General features: G+C 45.6%; 1 protein-coding gene across 1 annotated transcript in view; it reads right to left on the bottom strand.

Annotated features, from left to right (window-relative positions):
- Positions 1-23,495, bottom strand: part of GNA12 (G protein subunit alpha 12) — a 114,208-nt gene extending 90,713 nt beyond the window's left edge. The window contains exon 1 of the mRNA XM_041748651.1: positions 23,071-23,495. Within this exon, the coding sequence (XP_041604585.1) occupies positions 23,071-23,382 (312 nt within the window). The 5' untranslated portion in view covers positions 23,383-23,495. The remainder of the gene's footprint in view (positions 1-23,070) is intronic.
- Between the last annotated feature and the right edge of the window lie 423 nt (positions 23,496-23,918).

Below are 23,918 nucleotides of genomic sequence, written 5' to 3'. Positions count from 1 at the left end.
ATAATCATGCCCCCCCCCCCCGAGAATTTATTTATTTACACTCAAACTTTGGACCTTAAAGAATAATAGCTCATTCCCTTTCTAGTTAAACATATCACGACCACATTTCCACATCTCAAATATATTACTTTCAATATTAGTGCCTTCAAAACATTCCCAGAACCTGGTCATCTCTCACCATCTCTCCTCCTTGCACCCAGGCCTCTCCCTCTGGAATGACAGCAACCACTAACCCATGAACGTCCAACTACCATCAGTGGGGTCACTCCTCTGGGGAAAACCATCACATGGAGCCTGTGTCCCTGAGACATAAAGCCAGAGTACATGGCCCCACTGGACCTGCACCCGTTCTTGGCTCCCTTCCCCTTTCGCAGGGGGGGGGGGGTTCCTCCTGGTTCCAAGCCACTACCCAGTCTCCAGGCTCCAGCCTCTTGGCATCTTCTCTGTGAGAAGCACTTTCCCCATGTCCCCCCTGCTAGCTTCCAGCCTCCTCCCCCTGTTCAAAGGTCACCTCTGACAGCAGGCTCTCATCTACTCCCCTCCTCCTCCCTCCCTCTGCTCTTCTTTTTCCCATGGCACCTCATGCCTTCCATCACTCTAGAAAAGTTAACATTGATTATGCTGGCCACTTATTTCCCTGCACTAGAGTATAAGCTCTAGAGGACAGGTACTTTTTCCTCCCACTGATTCATCCTAAGCACCTAACACATAGGGGCATTCAATAAATCTTAGTTACATGACTTCTCAATGGCTGTGTAGTACCCATTATACACTATAATCTAACCAAGTACCCCATACTGCTGGCAGTCAGGTGTTGTGGGTTGTTAGCATTATGAATTACACTGCAGTGCAGACCCTTGCTATTCAAAGTGGTGAGGACCAGCAGCAGCCCAGACCTCACCTGGGAGCTTACCAGAAATGCCAAGTCCCAGGTCCACTCTCTCCCAGGCCTGAATGGGACTCTGCATTCTCACAAGACTGCCAGGTGGTTGTATATACATGGAAAGACCCAGAGTATACCCCTGAGGGAGCCTCCTCGCAGGTCACAGAGAGTGACAGCCTGGCCCTGGGTGGCACACAAGCCCTGGTGACCATCTTAATCATGCGCTTGCCCTCAAAAGAGAGGTGATACAGTGTAATGCCCTAAATCAGTCCGGGTTACCCATGGGAAACAAACAGCACACTCATACTAGGGATGAATTACAAGGTGAGAGCTGAGCTGAAAGGGTAGACTCCCCGACCTGCAGTTCAGGAGGAAGACTTTCCCTCCTCCCAGAATGGCTGTGTCCTCATTCTAGATGGTAATACACAGAAGCCACATAGTAAGGAAAGTGTCAAGTAAAAAAGAAGGCCCTGGAAGGGAGGGAGCCATCCTAGCAAAGACAGGGAGCACACCTGTGCCCACATACAGCTACCGCAATCAGTTCTGGTTCAGAAGTTATGGGATCTATGTGGAGATTAAGGACTACCATAATTTCTGAAGCAGAAACACAGCCTTCTGCAAACTGCATGAGAAGGCTCATGCTAACAGTCGAGTGAAGGATACAAAGCAGACAAACCAGCAAAACGGCTATTGGAGAAATGCAGGCACACAGCAATCAAGACAGTGGAGAAGAACATGCCTTTGACATACTTTCCTTTGACGTATTTTCATCCCAGTTTTACATTCTCAACATTCTCTTTAAAATAATTTTTAAAAAACTCTTTAAAATCTCTTCGTATTTCTAATTATTTGGCATCTGGTTGGTAAAAATGGTCAGTAGTTCTCAAATATATATACGATGATCATTATAAAAATATGATGAGTCCTTACACAGGTTTGGTTAAATAGGAGGTGAAAGTCAAGAAGTTAAAGAGTCTTAAAAGCAGAGCAAAACAAATAGACGTATGAAAAGATCCTCAGTGCCACTGAGAAATGCAAATCAATATCACACATGCTATCATAAAAAAGGCAGCCAACAGCAAGTGTTAGCGAGGAGGTGGAGAAACGAACCCCCTGTGCACTGCTGGAGGGAATGTAAAATGGTGCAGCCAATTGGCAAACACTCTGGCAGTTCCTCAAACAACTAAACGTAGGTGTTCCAGCAATTCCACTCCTAGGTATACAACTCAAGAGAAATAAAAATTTGTCCACACAAGGCATAGGCCCACACATGAATGTTCACACAGCATTATTCACGAGAGTCAAAAGGAGGAAATGATCCAAATGTCCACCCACGGAGGACTGGATAAGCAGATCATAGTCCATTCACACAGTAGAATGCTACCCAGCCATAAAAAGGAAGGCAGTGCCAGGGCATGCTACGGTGTAGATGGGCCCTGCAACATTATGCTGACAGGAATGAGAAAATGAGTCACAGACTGGGAGAAAATCATCACAATGCACATCTGATAATGGACTGGTATTCAAAATATACAACAAACTCTTAAAATTCCAGAATAAGGACAACCCAAAAAATGGGCAAAGGGTCTGAGCTTCACCAAATAGATTGTAAATAAGCACATGACAAATATTCCCCATCCTATGTCATTAGGGAATTGTAAATTAAAACACGATGCCACTTGGCACCTACTAGAATGGCTAAAATCCAGAACACTGACAACACCAAATGCTGGTAAGGGCATGGAGCAAGAGGAACTTTCAATCAAAGCTGCTGGGAATATATAATGGTGCAGTCCCTGTAGAAGACAGTTGGGTGAGTTTTTACAAAATTAAACTTAGACCAGCAATTACATACCTTGGCATTTATGCAAATGAACTGAAAGTTTTTACCTAAACACAAGTGTTTTTATAGGAGCTTTCTTCAGGATTTCCAAACTTGGGAGCAGCTAAGATATCCTTTCAAACAGGTAAATGGGTAAATAAACTGTGGTCTACCCAGACAGTGGAGTATTATTCAGCACTAAGAAGAAATGAACTATTAAGCCATGAAAAGACATGGAGGAAGGTTAAATGTATATTGCTAAATGGTAGAAGCCAACCTGAAAAGACTTCATATGGGATGCCTTGATGGCTCCTGGTTGAGCATCCGCCTTTGGCTCAGGGCATGATTCCGGAGCTCTAAGATCGAGTCCCACATCAGGCTCCCTGCATGGAGCCTGCTCCTCCCTCTGCCTGTGTCTCTGCCTCTCTCTCTGTCTCTCATGAATAAATAAATAAATAAATAAATAAATAAATAAATAAATAAATAAATAAATAAATAAATAAATTTAAAATGAAAAGGCTTCATACTATATGACATTCTAGAAAAGGCAAAACTATGGTGAAAGATCAGTGGTCACCAGGGGTTAGGGGGAAAGGAGGGCAGCATGAATAGGTAGAAGGCAGGGGGGTTTTAGGGTAGCCAAACTATCCTGTGTGATGCTGCAATGATGGATACACTAGTCAAAATACAAAACTGTAGCCACCAGGAGTGAGCCGAATATAACTATGGACTTTAGTTAATAATAATGTGTCAGTGGTGGTTCATCAATAATAACAATGTACCATATTGATGTAAGATGTTAACAGTAGGGATACTCTGAGGAGGGGAGGGGTGGGGTGGGTGGGAAGTCTGTACCTTCCACTCAATTTTTTGTAAACCTGAAACTATTCTTAAAAAACAAGGCTCATTAACTTAAAGAAAAGCTAGACATAAAAGGCTACATATTTATATGAAATACCCAGAACAGGTAAATGTATAGATCAGCACAGATCAGCAGGTGCTGGGGTAGGGGGTAACTGGGAGCCAATGCTTAAGGAGTCCAGGCTTCCCTTTGGGGTGGTGAAAGTGTCTGGAAGTAGACAGAGGGGATGGTTGCACAGCACAGTGAATGTATTAAATGTCACTGTTCACTTTAAAATGGCTAATTTTGTTATGTGACCTCGATTATGAACAAAGCAGAGCAAAAATAAGAAGGTCATATCAAAGCAACTTTGCTGGTCAAGTTTTTGATGTCTGATCAAAATTCAAACACTGTTGTCCTGATTTTAAACACCTAAACTGAGAGAAGAGCCAGCAGACAGACTCCATCAGAGGCCACCTGGGGAGAGACTGCAGGACCAGACAGAGGACAGCAGGATGCAAGGTCAGGAGTTAGGACTGCACATCACATTTGAGACGCCCGTGGGACCCTCAGGTGGAGGCGACAAGGAGACAGTGGTATAAGAGTCCCAAAGGGACAGGGCTAGATGTGTAAGTTTGGTGGGACGCCCGGGTGGCTCAGTGATTGAGCATCTGCCTTGGGCTCAGGGCATGATCCCAGGATTCAGGATCGAGTCCCACATCGGGCCTCCTGCATGGAGCCTACTTCTCCCTCTGCCTGTGTCTCTGCCTCTCTCTGTGTGTCTGTCATGAATAAATAAATCTTTAAAAAAATAAATGGGTAAATTTGGAAATTACCAGTAGATGGAAGAATATCAGAGGACTGAGGACATAAGTTTTTATCATATCTTGTAAATACTACTTCCCAGTTTGCTCAACTCTATGCTCTCTTTCGCCAAGCAGAATTTCAGAAACTGTTATGGAGTCAAAAAGATCCCATATCTCTTTTATCCTGTCTTTGGTGTCACAATCTGAAAAGGCCTGAGATCTCAGAAGTATCCATCCACATTTTATTCTAGTATTTTAATATTTTTGCCCTTAATCCTATAGAATTAGAGTCTTAGAAGGGGATCTTTGTTTTCCTAAATGATTAGCCATTTTCACAGCACCATTTATTCAACCATCACTTGCTCCCCACTGTTCTGAAATATGATATTCATGATATTCTAAAGGCCCTGGTACAGGTGGGTCAGTCTGGGATTCGCATCTACTTCACAGTCCATGCCTATTCCTGAGTACAACTCTGCTTTAATCATGGTGGCTTTACCACACTTCAACATTTCTCATGATGACTGCTCCAAATACACTGCATTTCCCCCCAGAATTTTATTAGTTAAGACCACACATTTATCCATCATGCAAACCTCAGAATCATTCTGTCAAATTCTAAGTAAAATAAACTGGGATTTGACTGGTATTGGGTTCCATTCATAAACTGGCGTCATTACAGTATCAAGAATTTCCATTCACAAAAAATAATTTTTCCTAGACCTTTTATGTTCTTCAGTGAAGTTTTATGGCTCTAATCTTATAGGTTTTACTCACTTCTTGCTTATCCCTATAATTTTATCCTAGGTTGCTGTTATGAACATAATATATTTTTAAATTTTTATTTAAATTCAATTAATATATATGTATTATTAGTTTCAGAGGTAGAGTTCAGTGATTCATCAGTTGCATACAATACCCAGTGCTCATTACATAACATGCCCTCTTTCATGCCCATCACCCAGTTACCTCATCCCCCACCCTCTTTCCCTCCCGTAACCCTCAGTTTGTTTCCTATAGTATGGTTTGTCTCCCTCTCTGATTTCATCTTATTTTATTTTTCCCTCCCTACCCCAGGATACTTTTCTATTATAGGAAAGTGCATGCACTCACATGTTCAAACACAAACATTTATTTTGTATCCAGAAACTTCTGGAACCCTGTTTAATCCCAACAATATTCGGGGTGATATTTACCACTTACAATGCTAATTTTGTTTCTTCCTTTCTAGTAGATAGGTGTAATTTCTTTTTTCTTTTATTTAACTGACCAGAAACTCAACCACATCACTGAATTAGATGAGCACCTGGCATCCCTGACTTGTTCCAGCCTGAAATAAGAATGTTTTATGCAGGGAGAACCTTTCCTCCAGACAACACCCCTACAGCCTAATTGTAACATATCTGTGATTCTATCTACTGAGTACTTCATGGTCTCCTCTTGGATCATGTTGTTTACATAAAATAGGTTAGATGAGGAGATCAATGTCAAAACTATTTGGGGAAAAAGTCATAATTGACGAAACAATCATTTGAGTATTAATTAATTATAAAAACAATACAAAAGAAACTATTCACAGATATCACCAATTACCTATAAAACTGGTGGACTTAAGAAGGCTTAAGACTTGTCTTTTAATCTACTTCAAAAACACCTACATTTAAAACTCATACTCAATCCTTTAAGAATGTTAGTGATTTTAAAAATTAACAAGAGACTAGAAAAAGGCATTTACATTGTCAGAAGAGTTTTATTGTATACCAGATATAGGAAAGAGAGCTCAGGCAACGTGGTGGCTCTTTTCCTGAAGTTACTGAGAATTAGGAAACAAGACAAGTTTCCAATTAGAAAAAAAATGTTGAAAAAAATGCTAAAGATGCTGTGGTCTCCTTGGTAAATATTTACACATTCTGAAAATATTCAAGATTACAAAAATTCTAAAGGAAGATTCAAACCACAAATTAAGTTAAACACCTACGATTAAAAATGAAAATATCCTTGTAGCTGTAGAGAGTTAACATAGGGGGGGAAAGGCTGTAGGTAATCACTACTGGACTGTTTTACTATATCAGTTATATTTATTATAGTTATATTAATTATGTGAATAATATAGAACATATCCCTGAAGATTCACACTATAAAATTATTACTATCAAGACACTCTTTAAAATAATGCTTACTGTAGAAAACACATTTTAAAAAATAAATTCATGGGATCCCTGGGTGGCGCAGTGGTTTGGCGCCTGCCTTTGGCCCAGGGCGCGATCCTGTAGACCCAGGATCGAATCCCACATCAGGCTCCCGGTGCATGGAGCCTGCTTCTCCCTCTGCCTATGTCTCTGCCTCTCTCTCTCTCTCTCTGTGACTATCATAATTTAAAAATAAATAAATAAATTCATAATTGCTTCACAGAAATAAACATGTGGTATTTTGTTACTCTTCTAGTATTTTTTCCTAGCATGGTTACATATATTTTTAAAATAGATCATAGAGCATGAACTGCTGTGGCAGGCGTGTGTTTCAGAGTTTTGTGCAGTGCCCTAGGTGAGATTGGGTGGTGCTTGGGCTCACCTGAGACAGCTGTCACACTGTGCTAGAGTTTCCAGACCTATTGCTGCTGTTGTAGCACAGGAAACCATACACCACTGCTGGGAAGGTTAGCACTACTCAAGCAATACATTCATTTTTTAAAAAGAGGAGCCTAAGTAAGTCAACATCATCCCTCTTGTTAATGCCTCTGTGTGTTACAGAGCACTGATCGTCAGTCTCTCACCTGAAATGGAGCTCCCAACCTGCTCTTCACCTGATTAGGAAGCTGCCACAGTTAACAAACAGGATAATTACATGAGAGATCTGAAAACCGTAGAGCCACACACATGCAGAAGTAGTCAGCACTGTTACATGGCACCAGGGAAGGCAGCAGGAAGGCCAGAGCTGTTACCACATGTTGTAGGTGCCTGCCCCTGGGTCCTCCTGCCCCCACCCCCAGACCCTCCTGCCTCGGATCCCACTTGCTTTTGTTAAGCATACAGTGGGTTAAATGCCAGGAAAGTAAAACCCACGTGGCTGTTCCTGCTCTTGAGGCCCTCAGCTCAGCAGGTGCCCAAAGAAGTACGTTTCCCTCTGCTCAGACAGATCCTTCTTTAATGACCAGTGCCACAGCGGGACACAGAGATGGGTAAGACCACAAGAGTTGGCTTGCAGGCCTCACGCAGGGAAGAGAAAAGGAAGGCTTCCCTGGCCCAGGGAAGGGGGGTTGGTCTAGGTGTGCATCTCGCATCTCATCTTGTATCTCGGCGTAGACGCCTGCAGCCTGCAGCGCTGGGCCCAGCGCCCCACTTCCCCAACTGTGGGAGATGGGTGGCAGGCAGAACCAGACCCATCCCCACACCCTGACAAAGTTTCCATGCACCGCCCGCCCCCGGCCCCCCCACCACTGTGTCTGACTTTCAAGACACATAACCGTGTGTGTGGCCTTTCCGTGTCTCGTTAACCCTACATGTGTCCTTTCTTCTTGTTACTGCTGTATCGGACTCCCGGACTCTGGTCTTATATATAACACATGCTTTCACAGCCAACCGTCTTTTCCAGACTCGGGTTTTCATCTCCCTCTCGTGTGCCACCCCCACGCTCCTCTGGATCCAGGGCAGAGGGTAGGCAGGCTGCCTCTCTCCACCAACCTGTTGTTGGCAGGAGGGCTCTGGGGCAGCTTCCTTGATGGCATCTCTAGCAGTCTTTCCAGGCCAGAGCTGAAGTCTGACAGATGGATGTTGCTTTCGATCGGCGTCTGAGGGTGGGGCAGGGGAAGGAAAGTGGACCCTGTCTGGGGCACAGTGGGCTTTCTTCTGAAATCCTACAAAATGTCCAGCACTTCAAACTCACTTCCCGTCTCATGAGCTTTGGCTCAGTGCAGATTCTGCTTTTGCCAAGGTTCCTTTGCTTTTGAGCGCTTTCCGTAACTTTTCCCAGGGCTCCATTCCAGACGCAGGTCTGCTTCTGGAGAAGTAGAAGACTAGTGAGAGCATTCAGGGTGCACGGACCTGCCTTCGTTCTTCAACGTTACTGTTGGGGGTGGGGCAGAGACCAAGAGATGTGCCTCACGGCCCCAGAATCGCCTTTCTGCTTTGGGTTGCAGTGGTTTCGAAATATTACATTGGACCATATGAAACTGCCATCACAGGTTCTGTAAACCTGCCCCATGCTAACACACTGCCCTGGATGGAGCATTTAAAAAGTGAATCAAGGCAATCCTCCACTCAAAATTCTGCATTCGCTGCCCACTGTCACCAGTTACCTTGGCCAAGGTGGCCCTGCCAGGTCCTGACCAGGTTCTCTCTACCACCTTGCCATCCAGCATTTCCACAGAACGTTCTTTCAATTCCTTAAAAGCCTGCTTCTTTCCTGCCTACTGCTTCAGGGCATCTGCTCCTGTGCTCTTTCTTAATTCCTCTGCCTGAATTCTTTTCTTCCAGCTCACCCCAGACCTGGTGCCTCCCCAGGATTCCTGTGCTTTCAGCCTCAAGTCACAGAATACCCAACTCAAAGTCTGTGGATTATGAGGACACAGTGTGGGGCTAATGGCAGCTCTACCCATAGAGGGAAGGAAAACTTGGTTTTGTTCCTTGTTATAGCTGCAGTATGTAGGGAATCTGTTGAATAAATAAAAGAAGTCGAAAGCTATCACACAGAAGGAGGGTTTGTATCTTGTGCCGCTCCACAGAACATGATGTCAAATGGATTCGAGTGTTTCAGGGCCACCTGAAACAACTCAGTGTCCAGAAGCAGGTCCAGACAGGTGAGTGATGGCCCCGGTGAGGAACGCTGTGGGGAGGGCAGAAACTCAGGGACTCTGAGGTTCGGTCAAGCCCCTAATGTTTCTGCAAACCAGCGAGCAGTTAGCATTCTCTGGCATGGCTGGACAGACACAGGTGGGACCGCCCTACAGTGAAGCTGTAAACACTGCCTCCCGGTGGGCAGGGTGGGGTGGCTCCAGAGGAGGGAGCCTCGAAGGTGACAGACCAGAGTGTACATCCTTCTCCAAAACTCACTGGTCCGGCAGCTCACTCCTCCTCCCATTAGCACAGGGGGAAGGGGAGGAAGGCAAGAAAGTACTGGGGCTGTAATCTCCCCTTCATCAGAGTAAAGCCCCCAATCTGACTTTACGGGGTTACTAAGGACCAAAGGAGGTAACAGAGAAGGGGCCTCAAACACAAAAACCAAAGCTCCTGATACAAGAAAAGGTATTCTTCCTTCTGGGCAGGCACGTCCTCCTGGCTTCTGCAGCATCTCGCACACAAACACACACTTCATCAGTATATGTTGGCGTGGCTTCCCAAGATGATTACTTTTAATGAGACATCTGCTTTAAGCAGGATGTTCTAGGAGTGCTGGCATGTTTGTTTAAAAACCCAATCACAGGGATCCCTGGGTGGCGCAGTGGTTTAGCGCCTGCCTTTGGCCCAGGGCGCGATCCTGGAGACCCGGGATCGAGTCCCACGTCGGGCTCCCGGTGCATGGAGCCTGCTTCTCCCTCTGCCTATGTCTCTGCCTCTCTCTCTCTCTCACTGTGTGCCTATCATAAAAAACAAAAAAAACAAAAAAAAACCCAATGGCAAACAAAACAAAACACACACACACACACAAAAAAACCCAATCGCATCAATATGTACTGATAAGAAGGTGAAGGCCAGTCTTCCATCTCTCAATCCTGACCAGCTAACCTCTCAGGGAGGGTTCTCCTTTCCCACATTGCTCCACACTTGGACTTTTCAACCTACAGGTTTCTGATCAAGTCATCAGAGTCCAGGGGAAAATCTTTCCCTTCCCATCCTAAAACAAGACTTACAGAGCTTCATTTTCTTGAGAAAACATGTACATGGCCACAAATACACAGTTTGGGGTCATCCTAGGTGTGCCAACAATATCAGATATAGAACTGGTATCAGGGGAAGACACAGATTAAACATCCCAGGTTTGTAAAAATTACAAAAACAAACTTCTGAAGCAGCTACTCCCTTTCACCTATATTGGAAACCAGCAGCAAAGGGAGAATTTAAATAATCAATCCCTTTCCCAACTTGCTAAATGTCAAGTCTTTCACCCAGCATGCTGTATAACTTGTCCTCAAAGAGGAGCACCATTTTACCCTGAAAAAGCCAGCACCCTGCCACCCATGGTGCTCAGTCAGCCGCTGTGGTGCACTGAACCCCCTGCTACGGCTTATCTCAGCAGTTGGGTCACTGACTTGTCCCAGACATGAATCTCATCATACAGCCTGCAGACAGACAATTGTGATAGCCTCCTTCAGCAAGGCTGGGGCTCCCACCCAGCCAGTGACTTGACCAGTGATGTCTCCTCTCCTGCACGCCCTGCTATGTGTTTCCTGTCCCCACACAAGCCAGCTAGGTAGGTATGCAGTGCCAAAGGACTCGCTGCCGTACACGCAGCACAGCAAAAGGCCTGGCTCTGAAGGTCGGGAGCAGGTCTAGCTGTGGCCCCAACATCGATCCTGGCCTTTTCTTGGGCCAGCAGGGAACCTCCCTTTGACTGTCCCAGACAGGCACTCAAGGATAGAACCAACACCACGCACAATCATCAGAACATTCAAAGCAATGACAATTTTAACCCTGCACAGGACATGGGTTCTGAATCTGAGTGTTCTGGTGGCTTAGTTTCCACTCAACTCAGTTTCAGAATCTGACTCCCTCAGGCCTGGGTTCACTGGCTAACACCAGTCAATATTCATTAAGATCAGTCTTCACTCCTGAGTCTTGATGTATGTAACAGAGCCATCAAAGTTGGTGCCATGGTTTTAGGCAGTAAAACAGGTGCCCAAGTTGAGAGAGTCTACTTGGCTTCTGCTTAAGAAAGCAGGGACGGAGAACATTTTCTTGTCATCCAGGACAATGGCAGGGCTGCTCTCCAGCTCCTTTCTATCCACTTGCAAATACTCCTGAGCTTTACAACTGTTCCTTTTCTGTTCTACAGATGTGGCACTTCCAGAGCTCACGTTCCAGATGGACGCAGACCACCGAACCAATGAAGTGTCAGCTTCCCGACCCACTACTGCAGAATGCAGTTTTCCTTTCCATACACCAATGTGCTTGGGCCTACCTGAACATGCACCCTAATAGGACCCAGACAAACTTCTTAATGCACAAAAGAATCATTCAAAATATCTAACCATGTGGCCAGCAGCTATTCTTCATATTCTGCTCACTCAAAGGGCAATCAGGTGAAACCGAGCAGCTGCTTTGTCCGGCCCATTGGACAGAAGAGGCAAAGAGGACCATGGCTTTTGCTGCAATACAAACTACAGCAGTTAGAACAGGAAGTAAAGCAGTGTGTCTGGAGGGAGGACACTGTTTGCTGTGACGCAAGTGAAGCGCCAGGTCCAGCACACATTAGCTTCTTTGGTTTGAAGATCACCCTGTAATTACATCTCTAGATAAGCCTTAAGTATAGATTTTCAGTTCCATTTACAACCGATAGGATCCATGGCCTCACTCTTAACTCTGTAATAACAGAAAATAATCATGAGCTATGAACGGAACACTATCTAACATCAAGCACAGCTATGTTCCAAATCTCATGTGACAGATGACTGGAAGGTCAAAACTGCTCCCTTAAAATTGGTTTGGTTAAAATAACCAACATGTCAGTCTGAAAGCTGGAGGGGAAGACCAGTTGTCCATGTGCTAAGAATCCCCAACAAGGACCAGACAGGCCTCTGGATTTTTTTGACCAATAGAAAAAAGACATTTTTGTTTCTTGGCATTATCAAAGGACCAACCATGTGTGTCCAGGTGTAAAAGTAAATTTGCTTACTTAAAGGCAATTAGCCAACAAGGTAGTAAAACCCCAGCTGTTTTTCCAGACCCTGGAAGTGCTTCTGCTCTCACACAAACCCACCATAGCAGCAGGTGCAAAGTGATTCTGAACCCAAGAAACAAAGACTCTGCAGGCCAGGAATTTCAAAGTGCTTAAAAATACAGAACAGCGGTGGAAGCTTCTTCGAAGTCCTATTCACCTTCTCAAAAAATAATGACACAGGAAATAATCCTACAAAAGATCTCAATTTACATAAATTTAACATAATCTCAGATATTTTACCACAAAATTGCTTAACCTGCAGTCCACACAGCATAAGTAGGCCCACTTTGAGGCTTAGGATGGCAAGGGACCCCTTTAAACTATGTGCATGTGTTGAACAGGACACATGCAGGACACTTTCTAGTGCCACAACTTTCAGATAGAGAGCATCCTGACCAAGGTCTCTAGCCAGCCACTGCATTATGACTAGTCCTCTGCACTAGAAAGTTCTCTCTAGCTCCTGCACTCCTTAATGATCCATACTATTAGAATTCTCTGTCCTAACTGGTAGAAATGCATGGCATGGAGATGGTCTCTCTCTCTCTCTTTTTTTTTTAAAGATTCCACTTACTTATTTATGAAAGATGGAGAGATGGAGAGATAGAGAGATAGAGAGAGAGAGAGAGGCAGAGACACAGGCAGAGGGAGAATCAGGCTCCATGCAGGGAGCCCAACATGGGACTCGATCCCATGACTCCAGGACCACGCCCTGAGCCGAAGGCAGGCGCCAAACCGCTGAGCCACCCAGGGATCCCAGATGGTTTCATTTGGATGTTTCTCTCCACCTGTTAAAACTCCATGGAGCCTTCAGAGGCCAGCTTAAATCATACTTCCTTCACAGGCTTTTCCAGGTAGCTCAGCCAGAATTAATCTTCCCCATTCTCACTGAACCACCAGTCTCCTTTTACAATGACATTAACATGCCATACATTCAGACTCTATGTTAAAGAGTGAAACCATCTCCCCAGCTAGTCACAGCACTTGAAGGGTCGATGCTGGGCAGGGTGCACCATTAACTAACCCCTACCCCACAGTGGCGAGCACATCACCTTGGGTATATAATCACAAAGTATTTGTTGGTTTCTGTTTCAGTGTCAACAAGAGACCACTAACTCTAATAATCTCATTCTTCACAAGGTTTCTATATCACCCACATAAGCATACACTAGGAGGTCCCATCTCTGGGTGGTTAAATGATACACTCACACAACTCTGTGTAAGGTAGTGAGATTTTCTGTCCATCAAAAAAATGCTAACCTTTCAAATGGCTTATCTTGTATCTAATTCCAGCTGGATGTGGGATTTGTTCCTCACAAATGGATCCTGAAAGTACAGGTGAGGAAGGTGGAGGCCCTGGGAAATAAAGCCAAGCCGGTCTGAAGCCTGCCCACAAATGCCGAGGTACCTGCCATCACCAGAGTATTACCAAGCAAGTTCATACACACAAACTTTAGGGATAGCCCACACAGGGAGGGAAAGACCAGCATCTTCAAGATTATAAAAAGGAAAAGAATGAATAAGAAGTCTTACTGGGAATATTTGTGGGTGGTCAAAGCAATGAGTAGAGTTAAATAATCCCTGCAGATGGTAGTGTGAGGTCATAAAGTTAAAAATGATAGCCTGAAGGAGTCCTGGACTTAGAATAAGAAGACCAGGATGATGGAAACTTCTGGTTCTGGCAAGATGGAGTAGCCCCATGCCTCCTGAGTCCTCTCCCTTACCACCAGAGATGCTCTGGACAGAACACAGCAAGCAAGCATAGGAAAGATGGTGGAGACAAGAAGGCAGTCTGCTGGGACTTCAGGACCTGAGGAACCATGTGGTGGGGAGTTCCCAGGTAGCCTTACTGCCTACCTGTCCAGGACAAGGCGCTGCATAGTCTCTGAGCTAGAACAGCCCAAAGGCACAGAGGGAAAGAGCTAGAGAAAAGCTTGTTCTCCCTAGCAGGACTGGGGAAAAGGTGGTCTTACAACAGAAGACCACTTTGGCAACACCTATCCTATTCTAGCCAAATATTAACAGAGAAGTTGCATACATCAGCCACTGAGGTTTTGGCAGGGTGCAAAGAAAAGCTCATCTTCCACTTCCCCTTCCTGCCCTGAAGAACCAGGAAGCATCCTCTAAGTGGCCCAGGTAATGTTGGCAGGGCCAAGCCAGGATCTCCTCTCTTAACTCAAGTCTGGAAGTGCAGGAAGTGCTCCAATTCCCCAACCAGGTTGGTGTTAGTGGGAAGCAGGGCCTCCACCCTGATCCAGTCCCAGAGGGCAGGAGAAGGGGGTGGGAGGCTGGGCTGGTTGCCATTCTGCTGTTCCTAATACTCCCTGGGATCAACCAGGCCGGGAAGAGTTGATGTCACATCCCACTCAACAGGACTCAAGGACTCAAGGACTCAAGGACTGGGAGGTCAGTAAGAAGAGCCACTGACCCTCCTATCACCAGAGTCTCAGAGGGAGGGGACAAAGAGTGGGACTGAAAAAAATATTTGAAGAAATAATGGCCCGAAACTTCCCAGGTTTGACAAAAGGCACAAATGTACATTTTCGAGAAGCTGAACAAACCCTAAACATAATAAACTGAAAGAAACCTATGTCCAGACAAATCATAGTTAAACTCTGAATTAAAGGACCAATGTGCAATTTTAAAAGCAACTAGAGAGACAGGACACATTTACTTACATAGAAAGACCAATTCAAATGACAGTGAATTTCTCATCTGAAATGAAGGCAAGAATAAGGCACATTTTACAAGTACTAAAAGGATGTGTCAACTGTGAATTCTATAACTGGCAAAGAGATCTCAAGGATGAAGGGGCTACATCCTTGTATATAGAAAAGCTGAATTTGTTGTGGCAAGGCCACCCTTAAGAATGGTTAAATGAAGTTCTCCAAACAGAAAAGAAAAGGTAACAGAAGGCTCAGAGCCTTAGGAGGAAAGACCATCAGAGCAGGTAAAAACACGGGCAGATATAACTATCTTACTTCTCACAGATTTCTTTTTTCTTTTTTTAAGATTTTTTAATTTATTCATTTTATGATAGATAGAGAGAGAGGCAGAGACACAGGAGGAGGGAGAAGCAGGCTCCATGCCAGGAGCCCGACGTGGGACTCGATCCTGGGACTCCAACATCGCGCCCTGGGCCAAAGGCTGGCGCGGAACTGCTGAGCCACCCAGGGATCCCCTCTCACAGATTTCTTAAATCATATTTGATGACTGACATAAAACCATCTGATGTGGTACTCAATGTATAATAACAAATACTTAAAAACATATATACATTTAAGAAGTGGGGAGGGTAAAGGGATCTAAATGGAAGTTCCCACGTTTCACTCATAGTTGTAAAACACTAATGCCAGTGCACTGGGAAAAGCTATGCATGTATACTGTAAACCTAGAGCAACCAAGAAAAGTAAACAAAGCTTTAATTGACATACTAAAAAAATCAATCACCAACTGATGAAGATGGAATCCTTTTTTTTTTTTTTTAATATTTTATTTATTTATGAGAGACAGAAGGGGAGAGAGAGAGAGAAAGAGGCAGAGGGAGAAGCAGGCTCCATTCAGGGAGCCCGACATGGGACTCGATCCCAGGTCTCCAGGATCAGGCCCTGGGCTAAAGACAGCGCTAAACCGCTGCGCCACCAGGGCTGCCCTGAAGATGGAATCCTAAAATATGTTTAACTCACAGGAAAGTAAAAACAAAACAAAACAAACAGAAAAATAACAAAATGGGAAACTTATGCCCAGCATATTAATTACCTTACCTTAAATGTAAATGGCCTAAATACACACATTAATTAACAAAGACTGACAGAACTTAAAAAAATACGACATAGGGATCCCTGGGTGGCGCAGCAATTTGGCGCCTGCCTTTGGCCCAGGGCGCGATCCTGGAGACCTGGGATCGAATCCCACATCGGGCTCCCGGTGCATGGAGCCTGCTTCTCCCTCTGCCTGTGTCTCTGCCTCTCTCTCTCTCTCTCTCTCTCTGTGTGACTGTCATAAATAAAAAATAAAAATAAAAAAAATATGACACAACAATGTGCTATCTGTAAGAAGCTCATCTCAAAGCAACAATGTGGATAGGTTTAAGGGATGGGGAAATACACAACATGAAAACATCATTTTTAAAAAGTGGCTATATTAAAATATCTGGGGCAGCCCCGGTGGTGCAGCGGTTTAGCACTGCCTGCAGCTCAGGGCATGATCTTGGAGACCCTGGATCGAGTCCCACGTCAGGCTCTCTGTATGGTGCCTGCTTTTCCCTCTGCCTGTGTCTCTGCCTCTCTCTCTCTCTGTCTCTATGAATAAATAAATAAAATCTTAAATAAAATAAAATATCTGATAAAGTAGGCTTCAGAGCAAAGAAATTACTAGAGGCAAAAAAGGATATTATACAATGACAAAAGGATCAATCCACCTGAAAGTCATAATAATCCTAAATGTTTATATACCACACAACAGAGTCTCAAAATGCACAATGCAAAAAGAGAAATAGACAAATCCACAATTATAGCTGGGAGACTTCTACATCTTATTCTTAGCTAATGACTAAACAAAAAAAATCAGCAAGGATACAAAACTCAACACCAATATCAACAGTAATACCTGACATGTGTAGAAAACTCCATCAAACAACAAATACATGTTTTGTTCAAGTGCCCATGAATATTCACCAACAAAGGCCCACAGAATATATACCATGATGGACCATATTCTGGGCCAAAAGACAAACCTAAGTATTTAAAAGAACTGAAATCATCCAAGGTATGTTCTCTGACCTTAATTAAGTCATAGACATCAATAACAGAAGGATAAGAGGAAAGTCTCTAAATTCTTGGAAACTAAAACACACCTCAAAATAATCCAAGGGTCGGGGATCCCTGGGTGGCTCAGTGGTTTAGCGCCTGCCTTTGGCCTAGGGCGCGATCCTGGAGTCCCAGGATCGAGTCCCGCGTCAGGCTCCTGGCATGGAGCCTGCTTCTCCCTTCTCCTGTGTCTCTGCATCTCTCTCTCTCTATGCCTATCATAAATAATAAATAAATAAATATTAAAAAAAATAATCCATGGGTCAAAGGAAATATCTGAAAAGAAATAAGAATGCACATGACACTGAATAAAAGCTAAAGTACAACATATCAGAATATGTTGGACACAGCTAAAACAGTGCCATGTGGGAAATTTATAGCACTTAAAATGCTTAAATTAGAAAAGAGGAAAGATCTCAAATAAATAATCCAAATCTTTACCTCAAGAAACTAGGGGGAAAAGGGCAAAATAAACCCAAAGGAAGTAGAAGGAAATAAGAACAGAAATACATGATATTGAAAAGAAGAAAGCCATAAAGTTATTGAAACAAAAGCTGGTTCTTCATGGGCAAAATAAATAAATAAATAAAAGTGATAAACCTCTAAGAAGACTGTAAAAATAAAAGATACAAATCATCAACTCCAGGAAAGAAACAGAAAATATGCCTCTCACCATTCTCATACAACATAATACCAGAAGTTCTAGCCATTGCATTAAGGAAAGAAAAAGAAATAAAAACCATGTGTATTGGGAAAGAAGAAGTAAAACTGTCCCTATTTGCAGAGAACATGATAATCTGTGTAGAAAATCCCAAGGAATCTATAGGAAAGCCCTTAGAACCATTAAGTTTATTCGGCAAGTTTACAGGACACAAAATCAAGACCAAAATATCAATTGCATCACTGTATATGAACAAGGTGCATGTGGAAACTGAGAATAAGAGCATAGTATCATTTACAACTGCTCTAAGGAAAGTAAGATACTTAGTATACACTTGAAACACATACCGAGTCTGAGAATTGCAAAATGCTGATAAAGAAATCAAAGAAGACAGAAATAAAGACATACCATGTTCATGGACTGGAAGACTCGACAAAGTAGAGAGGTCGTTTCTCCCCCAAAATGATCTATAGGTTTAATGCAATTGCTATAAAAATTCCAGGAAGATTTTTTAAAGATTTTATTTATTCATGAGAGACACACAGAGAAAGGCAGAGACATAGGCAGAGGAAGAAGCAGGCTGCCCGCAAGGAGTCCGATGCAGGACTCTATCCTGGACCCTGGGATCATGCCCTGAGCTGAAGGCAGATGCTCAACAACTAAGTCACCCAGGTGACCCAGATTTTTTTATAGACACAGACAAGCTTATTCTAAGATATACAGGGAAAGACACGGGTCCTAGAATAGCTAAGCCCATCTTGAAAAAGGAAAATGAAGTGGGAGAAAGCACTCTATCTAATATTAAGGCCTACTGAATAGCTACCATCAATGGAATGTGATAATGGCAGGAGAGATACACAGATTAGTGGAACCCAGAAATAGGCACATACAAATATGCCAAGTGATTTTTGACAAAGGTGCAAAAGCAATTCAATGGAAGCAGCACAGGCTTTTCACCACATGGTGTTGGAACAACTGAAAATTCAAGGCAAAAACAAAACAAAAGCAAAAACTATAAACTTCCAAGTAAACCTCACACATTTTCATGGGATAATTAATTCAAAATGGATTAGGAACTTAAATGTATAATGTAAAACTAAGCTTTTATTTTTATTTTTTAAAAAGATTTTATTTATTTATTCATGAGAAACACAGAGAAAGGCAGAGACACAGGCAAAGGGGGAAGCGGGCTCCCTGAGGGACCCCAGGATCACAACCTGAGCCAAAGGCAGACACTCAACCCTGAGCCACTCAGGTGCCCCAAACTACCAAACTTTTAGGAGAAAAAAATAAATATTGGGACCTAGGGATAGGCAAAGAGTTCCTAGTCTTGATATTGAAAGCATTGTCTATAAAGAAAAAAAGCTGATAAACTGTCTTCATCAAAAAAGGTTTTGCTCTGGATGAAAAGGAAAGCTACAAACTGGGAGAAAATACTTGTAAAACATAATATGTGACAAAAGACCAGAATCTAAAATGTATAAATAAAACCGTCTCAAAACATTCACCAACAATAAAACACAATGAACAACAAGCGATAAAAACCAAGGAACCTAGGTAGAAAATAGATAAAAAAAAAAAAAAACATGAAGAGTCATTGCACCAAAGAGGATATATGGATGGCAAATCAGCACAAGAAAAGATACTTTCCATCATTAGCTGTTAGGGAAATGAAAATTAAAACAGTGATGAGCTAACTCTTGCACACCTATTAGAATGGCTGAAATAAAAAAGGGACATCAAAATGCTGGCGAGGATGTGGGGGAACTGGATCACTCAGACGTTGCTGGTGGGAATGTAAAACTGCACAGGCACTCTAAAAAGTTTGGCAGTTTCTTGTAACATTAACCATGTAAGTGTCATACAACTGAGCAACTGCACTCCCGGGCACTTATTCCAGATAGAGGAAAATGTGTGTATGTGCAAATACATGTACGTGAATGTTCATAGCAAATTTATTCATAACAGGTAGAGAACTGGGACAACCCAGAAGCCTTTTAATGGGTGAATGGTTACATGGTGGGCTGTGGTAAATCCTTACCATGGATGCCACTCAGCAAACATAAGGCACAAATTACTGATTTTCAATACACACACAATAATGTGTGATTCTCCAGGGAATTTTGCAGAATGATAAAAGAGGTCACATTCTGCATGGCTTCATTTACATAATAATCTGGAATGAATAAAAATTATAGAATTGGAGAACTGATCAGTTATCACCAGAGTCAGGGAAGGGCAGAAAGGAGTGGCGATAAAAGGCAACATAAGGGATCCTTAATGGTGATGGGAATATTCTGTATCTTGATTCTCATTGTCAATATTGTGGTTGTGATACTGTATCACCGTTTTGCAAGGTATTACCATGGAAGGTAACTGGGTAAAGGGTACATGGGCTCTCTGTGTTATTTCTTACAGCTGGATGGAACTCCACAATTATCCCACAATTAAACTAAAAAAAAAAAAATTTTTAAGACTAGGTTTTGTTCCCCGCTCTGCCACCTACTAAATTAGGTAGCTGACCTTGAGTAGATTTTAAACTATCTTCAATTCTCTCATCGGCTAAATGGGACAATACCATCTAAAGCATGATAAAAACTAAATGTCACTCACGAAGGACAGGGCAACAACGGGCATGACACATAGTACTTCAAAAACAGCCTGTTAACACCAAATCTATGTGAAGACATAGATAACACGCTAAACAGTATCATTCAAATGTCCATTACTAAAGCCATTACAAAGCAATTAATTTAAAAGGTCTATTCCCAAATCGATTGGCCTAAAAATGGTGTGGCAAAAAGAATTTTTGGTTTTAAAAATTGGAAGAATAAAAAAATTGGAAGATGAATTTCCAACTAGTTATTGAAATAGTCACAACAGGTAAAGTGAATTTAAAATAGAACTACAGTTAGCAAAAGGTTGGAAAGGAAAATAGGATGCTAACAAATTTTATTTCTTTTGATTGGGAAGGCAGTACAAGTTAATGTTTCTGCGCAACGGGAAAAGGTTAAGACTGAGTTTTCTAAAATGCACTCAACACAACGACTTAGATTTGAGAGTCTATGTTTCTAAACATTTTCTCCACCTCCAGAGTTAAAAGAAAGTGGGAAGGAGTCAGCCAAATACTCATATTTTTATACCTGCTTGGTTTGGAGGTTCAGAAAAGCAGCAAAAATACAATCTGGCTCTGTGATAGAGAAAGACAATGACATGCACTTTACCCCAGAAGATGAGGGGAATTTTAAGCACACAGTGGATCCCTTGAATCACACTGGGCTCCTAGCCTTAAAGTTGATGAAGTACTGGCCAGAGCTGACTCACAGAGAGGCTTTTCAAAGAGGTGAAAAGGAAAGGAGGGTTTTATCATTCAAATGATTCTCTTCCTTTCATTCCCCGCAAGATTCTAAAAGAGCTATTTCTATTAAAATAAATTATTTTAATAACAAATACAGAAAGTGGGAATGCCAGTGCAAGCCTGGAAGGAGGAAGGCCTGGGAGTTCAGACCCAGGGTTCCAGTGCTCAGATCCCAACGAGGAGCCACTTTCCTGCGAGGCCTGGAGCGTCTTTCTCATGGGTGAAGTGAAAGAAATGTACTAGATGGGTTTCTACAGCCCTCTGCTAAATTTAAAGTCCCTTGGGGCACCATAAAATGTACTCTCCAGACAGCTGTCTGGTATGACAAACTCTCCTCTACCTCTGCTTTGAGACATACCTGTAATTTGCTTTCCCCAAAATGGGCCTGGGAAAAGAGTAGGTGAGAGGGCAGGGCGAGTAGGGAGTAGGGAGAAACTAAAAAACACAACCAGAAAACCCCCGAAATGACCTTAGGTGCAGGAGAGAATTTACTTTCTGCTGCTCGTGATCAATTTTCTCCAGATTTCCTTTCTTGGGGGCCCCTTGGCACAGACTCACAGTAGAAAGAGACTAGAACCCAGACTTTGTCAACTCTACAGGTTTTGTGCCCCTCCCCACTTTCCCCCTCCAAGAATAAGAGGAACAAGGAATAAGAGAGCCAGACGATCGATTACACACCACTTACGAGATACACTCAAAGTTGCAAAGCAAGGAGTTAATTTGTATCCTGATGCAGACCAACAAAACAATTACAGGGCCGCGGAGGAAATGTGAACCCTGGCTGGGTATCTGAGGATATTTAAGTAAGGAGTAACTAATTCTTAGGTCTGGTAAGGGTACCGTGGCAGTTTTTAAAATGAGGCCTTATCTGCTGGCGGCATACGCTTAAAATACTTTCTAACGAAGTTATAGGAGGTCTGCGATTTGCTTCAAGCCACGGGGCAGGGGTCCAGGTGAAGCAGCGTTCAGGAGCAGACCAGCGCGGAGTTGGGGGAGGGGGCGTGGGTACGCTCGGCTTGTTCTAGTCGCTACTTTGTGTCGCTCTGAAGTTCTCCTAACAGGCAGTTCCACACAGGAGAGACTTGCGGCGGGTCTGCCCTCCTGTCTACACGGCTCGTGGGAGGGCAAGGAAAAGAAAGGCTCCCGGACCCCAGGGGGCGGGCAGTGTGGGAAGCGCGCAGAAGCCATCCTGCCAGGGCGCGTCCCCGACGGTGTCCAGGACCCGGCCCTCCCAATCCGCCCAAGCCGGCCGGCTTTTCCGCCTCTGCGTGCCCCCAGCCCTCGAGAAGGGACAGGCGGATGCCAGGGTCCGCCTGCCGCGGAGACGGGGTGAGCACCCACCCCCACCCCCCGCCCCCAGGTCAGGGCCTCCCCAGGCCAGCACCCCCCCAGGGCAGTGCTTCCCCAGGCCAACCCCCACCAAGCCAAGCCAGGTCACCCCCAAGACAGCGCCCCCAGGTCAGCGCCGCCCCCAGGCCAGCGCGCTCCCTCCAGGTCAGGGCCTCCCCAGGCCAGCACCAAGCCCCCAGGCCAGCAGCCCCCCAGGTCAGCACCCCCACCCCAGGGCAGTGCCTCTCCAGGCCAGTGCTCCCCCCAGGGCAGTGCCTCCCCAGGCCAGGGCCCCCCCAGGCCAGTGCCCCCCCCAGGGCAGTGCTCCCCCAGGTCAGCGCCCCCCCCAGGCAGTGCCTCTCCAGGCCAGTGCTCCCCCCAGGGCAGTGCCTCCCCAGGCCAGTGCCCCCCCCAGGTCAGAGCCCCCCCAGGCCAGTGCTCCCCCAGGTCAGCGCCCCCCCCCGCAGTGCTCCCCCAGGTCAGAGCGTCCCCAGGCCAACCCCCACCAAGCCAAGCCAGGTCCCCCCCAGGTCAGCGCGCCCCCCCAGGCCCCCCCTCACCCCCACCCCAAAGCCGGGGACACTCGGCCGCCGGGAGCTGCGGCCAGACCCGGGCCCGCACCTGCGCGCACCTGGGCACACCTGGGCACACCTGGCCGCAGGTGCGCGGGCGGGGCCGCGGAGGCGCGCGCACCTTGAGGATGTTGTCGAAGATGGTGTCGCGGAACTCGAGCAGCGCCTTCTGGTCGAACTCGCGGCCGTGGATGATGCGCATCTGCTTGAGGAAGGTGGACTTGCCGCTCTCGCCCGCGCCCAGCAGCAGGATCTTGACCAGGCGCCGCACGGCGCGCCGCTCGCGGGCCAGCCCCGCGTCGATGTCCCGGCTGCGCCGCCGCGCCTCGCGCTCCGCGTCGCGGGCCCCGCCGCCGCCCGCCCTGCGCTCGCGGGCCCCGCCGGCCTCGGCCGGCAGCAGGCAGCGGCTGAGGGTCCGCACCACGCCGGACATGGCCGCTCAGGCCATGGACCCCGCCGCGGGCGAGGCGAGCCCCGCGCGGCAGCCGGCCGCTCCCTCAGGCCGCGTCCGTCCGCCCGTCCGCCGCCGCCGCCGCCCCGAGGCCCGCTCTCGCCCGCCGCTCGGCCCCGGCGGAGGGGCGGGGCGCGCGCCGCCGGAGCCCGCCGATTGGGCCGGCTGCCGTCCATCCGGGGGAACGCGCCCTCCGATTGGGCCGCGCCGCGCCGGGAGGCGGGCGTCCCCCCGCCCTCGGGGCGGGATCGGCGCCGAAAGAGGCGGGACCTGTGGGGTGGGGGCGCTTCTCATTGGGCGCCGGGGATGAGGTTCTTTCTTTCAGAATGAAAGGGAGGCGGGGCCGCTGGGGAGGCGGAGCGGCCGTCCGCCATGACCGGTTATAATTGCTCCGGGCTCACGTCAATCACGGCGAACGGGCTTGGGATTGGGGGCTTGGCGAAACGGGGAGGGACCAGAAGTGCCAGGTGTACAGAAAGATGCTCCCTGGGCTCCCAGATTGGGTCAACCTGCGAGAG

Source organism: Vulpes lagopus, chromosome 3 (assembly GCF_018345385.1).
Source record: "Vulpes lagopus strain Blue_001 chromosome 3, ASM1834538v1, whole genome shotgun sequence".
NCBI classification, from domain to species: domain Eukaryota; kingdom Metazoa; phylum Chordata; class Mammalia; order Carnivora; family Canidae; genus Vulpes; species Vulpes lagopus.
Note: the sequence above shows the minus strand (reverse complement) of the source record. Positions and strands in the feature narration are given on the sequence as shown.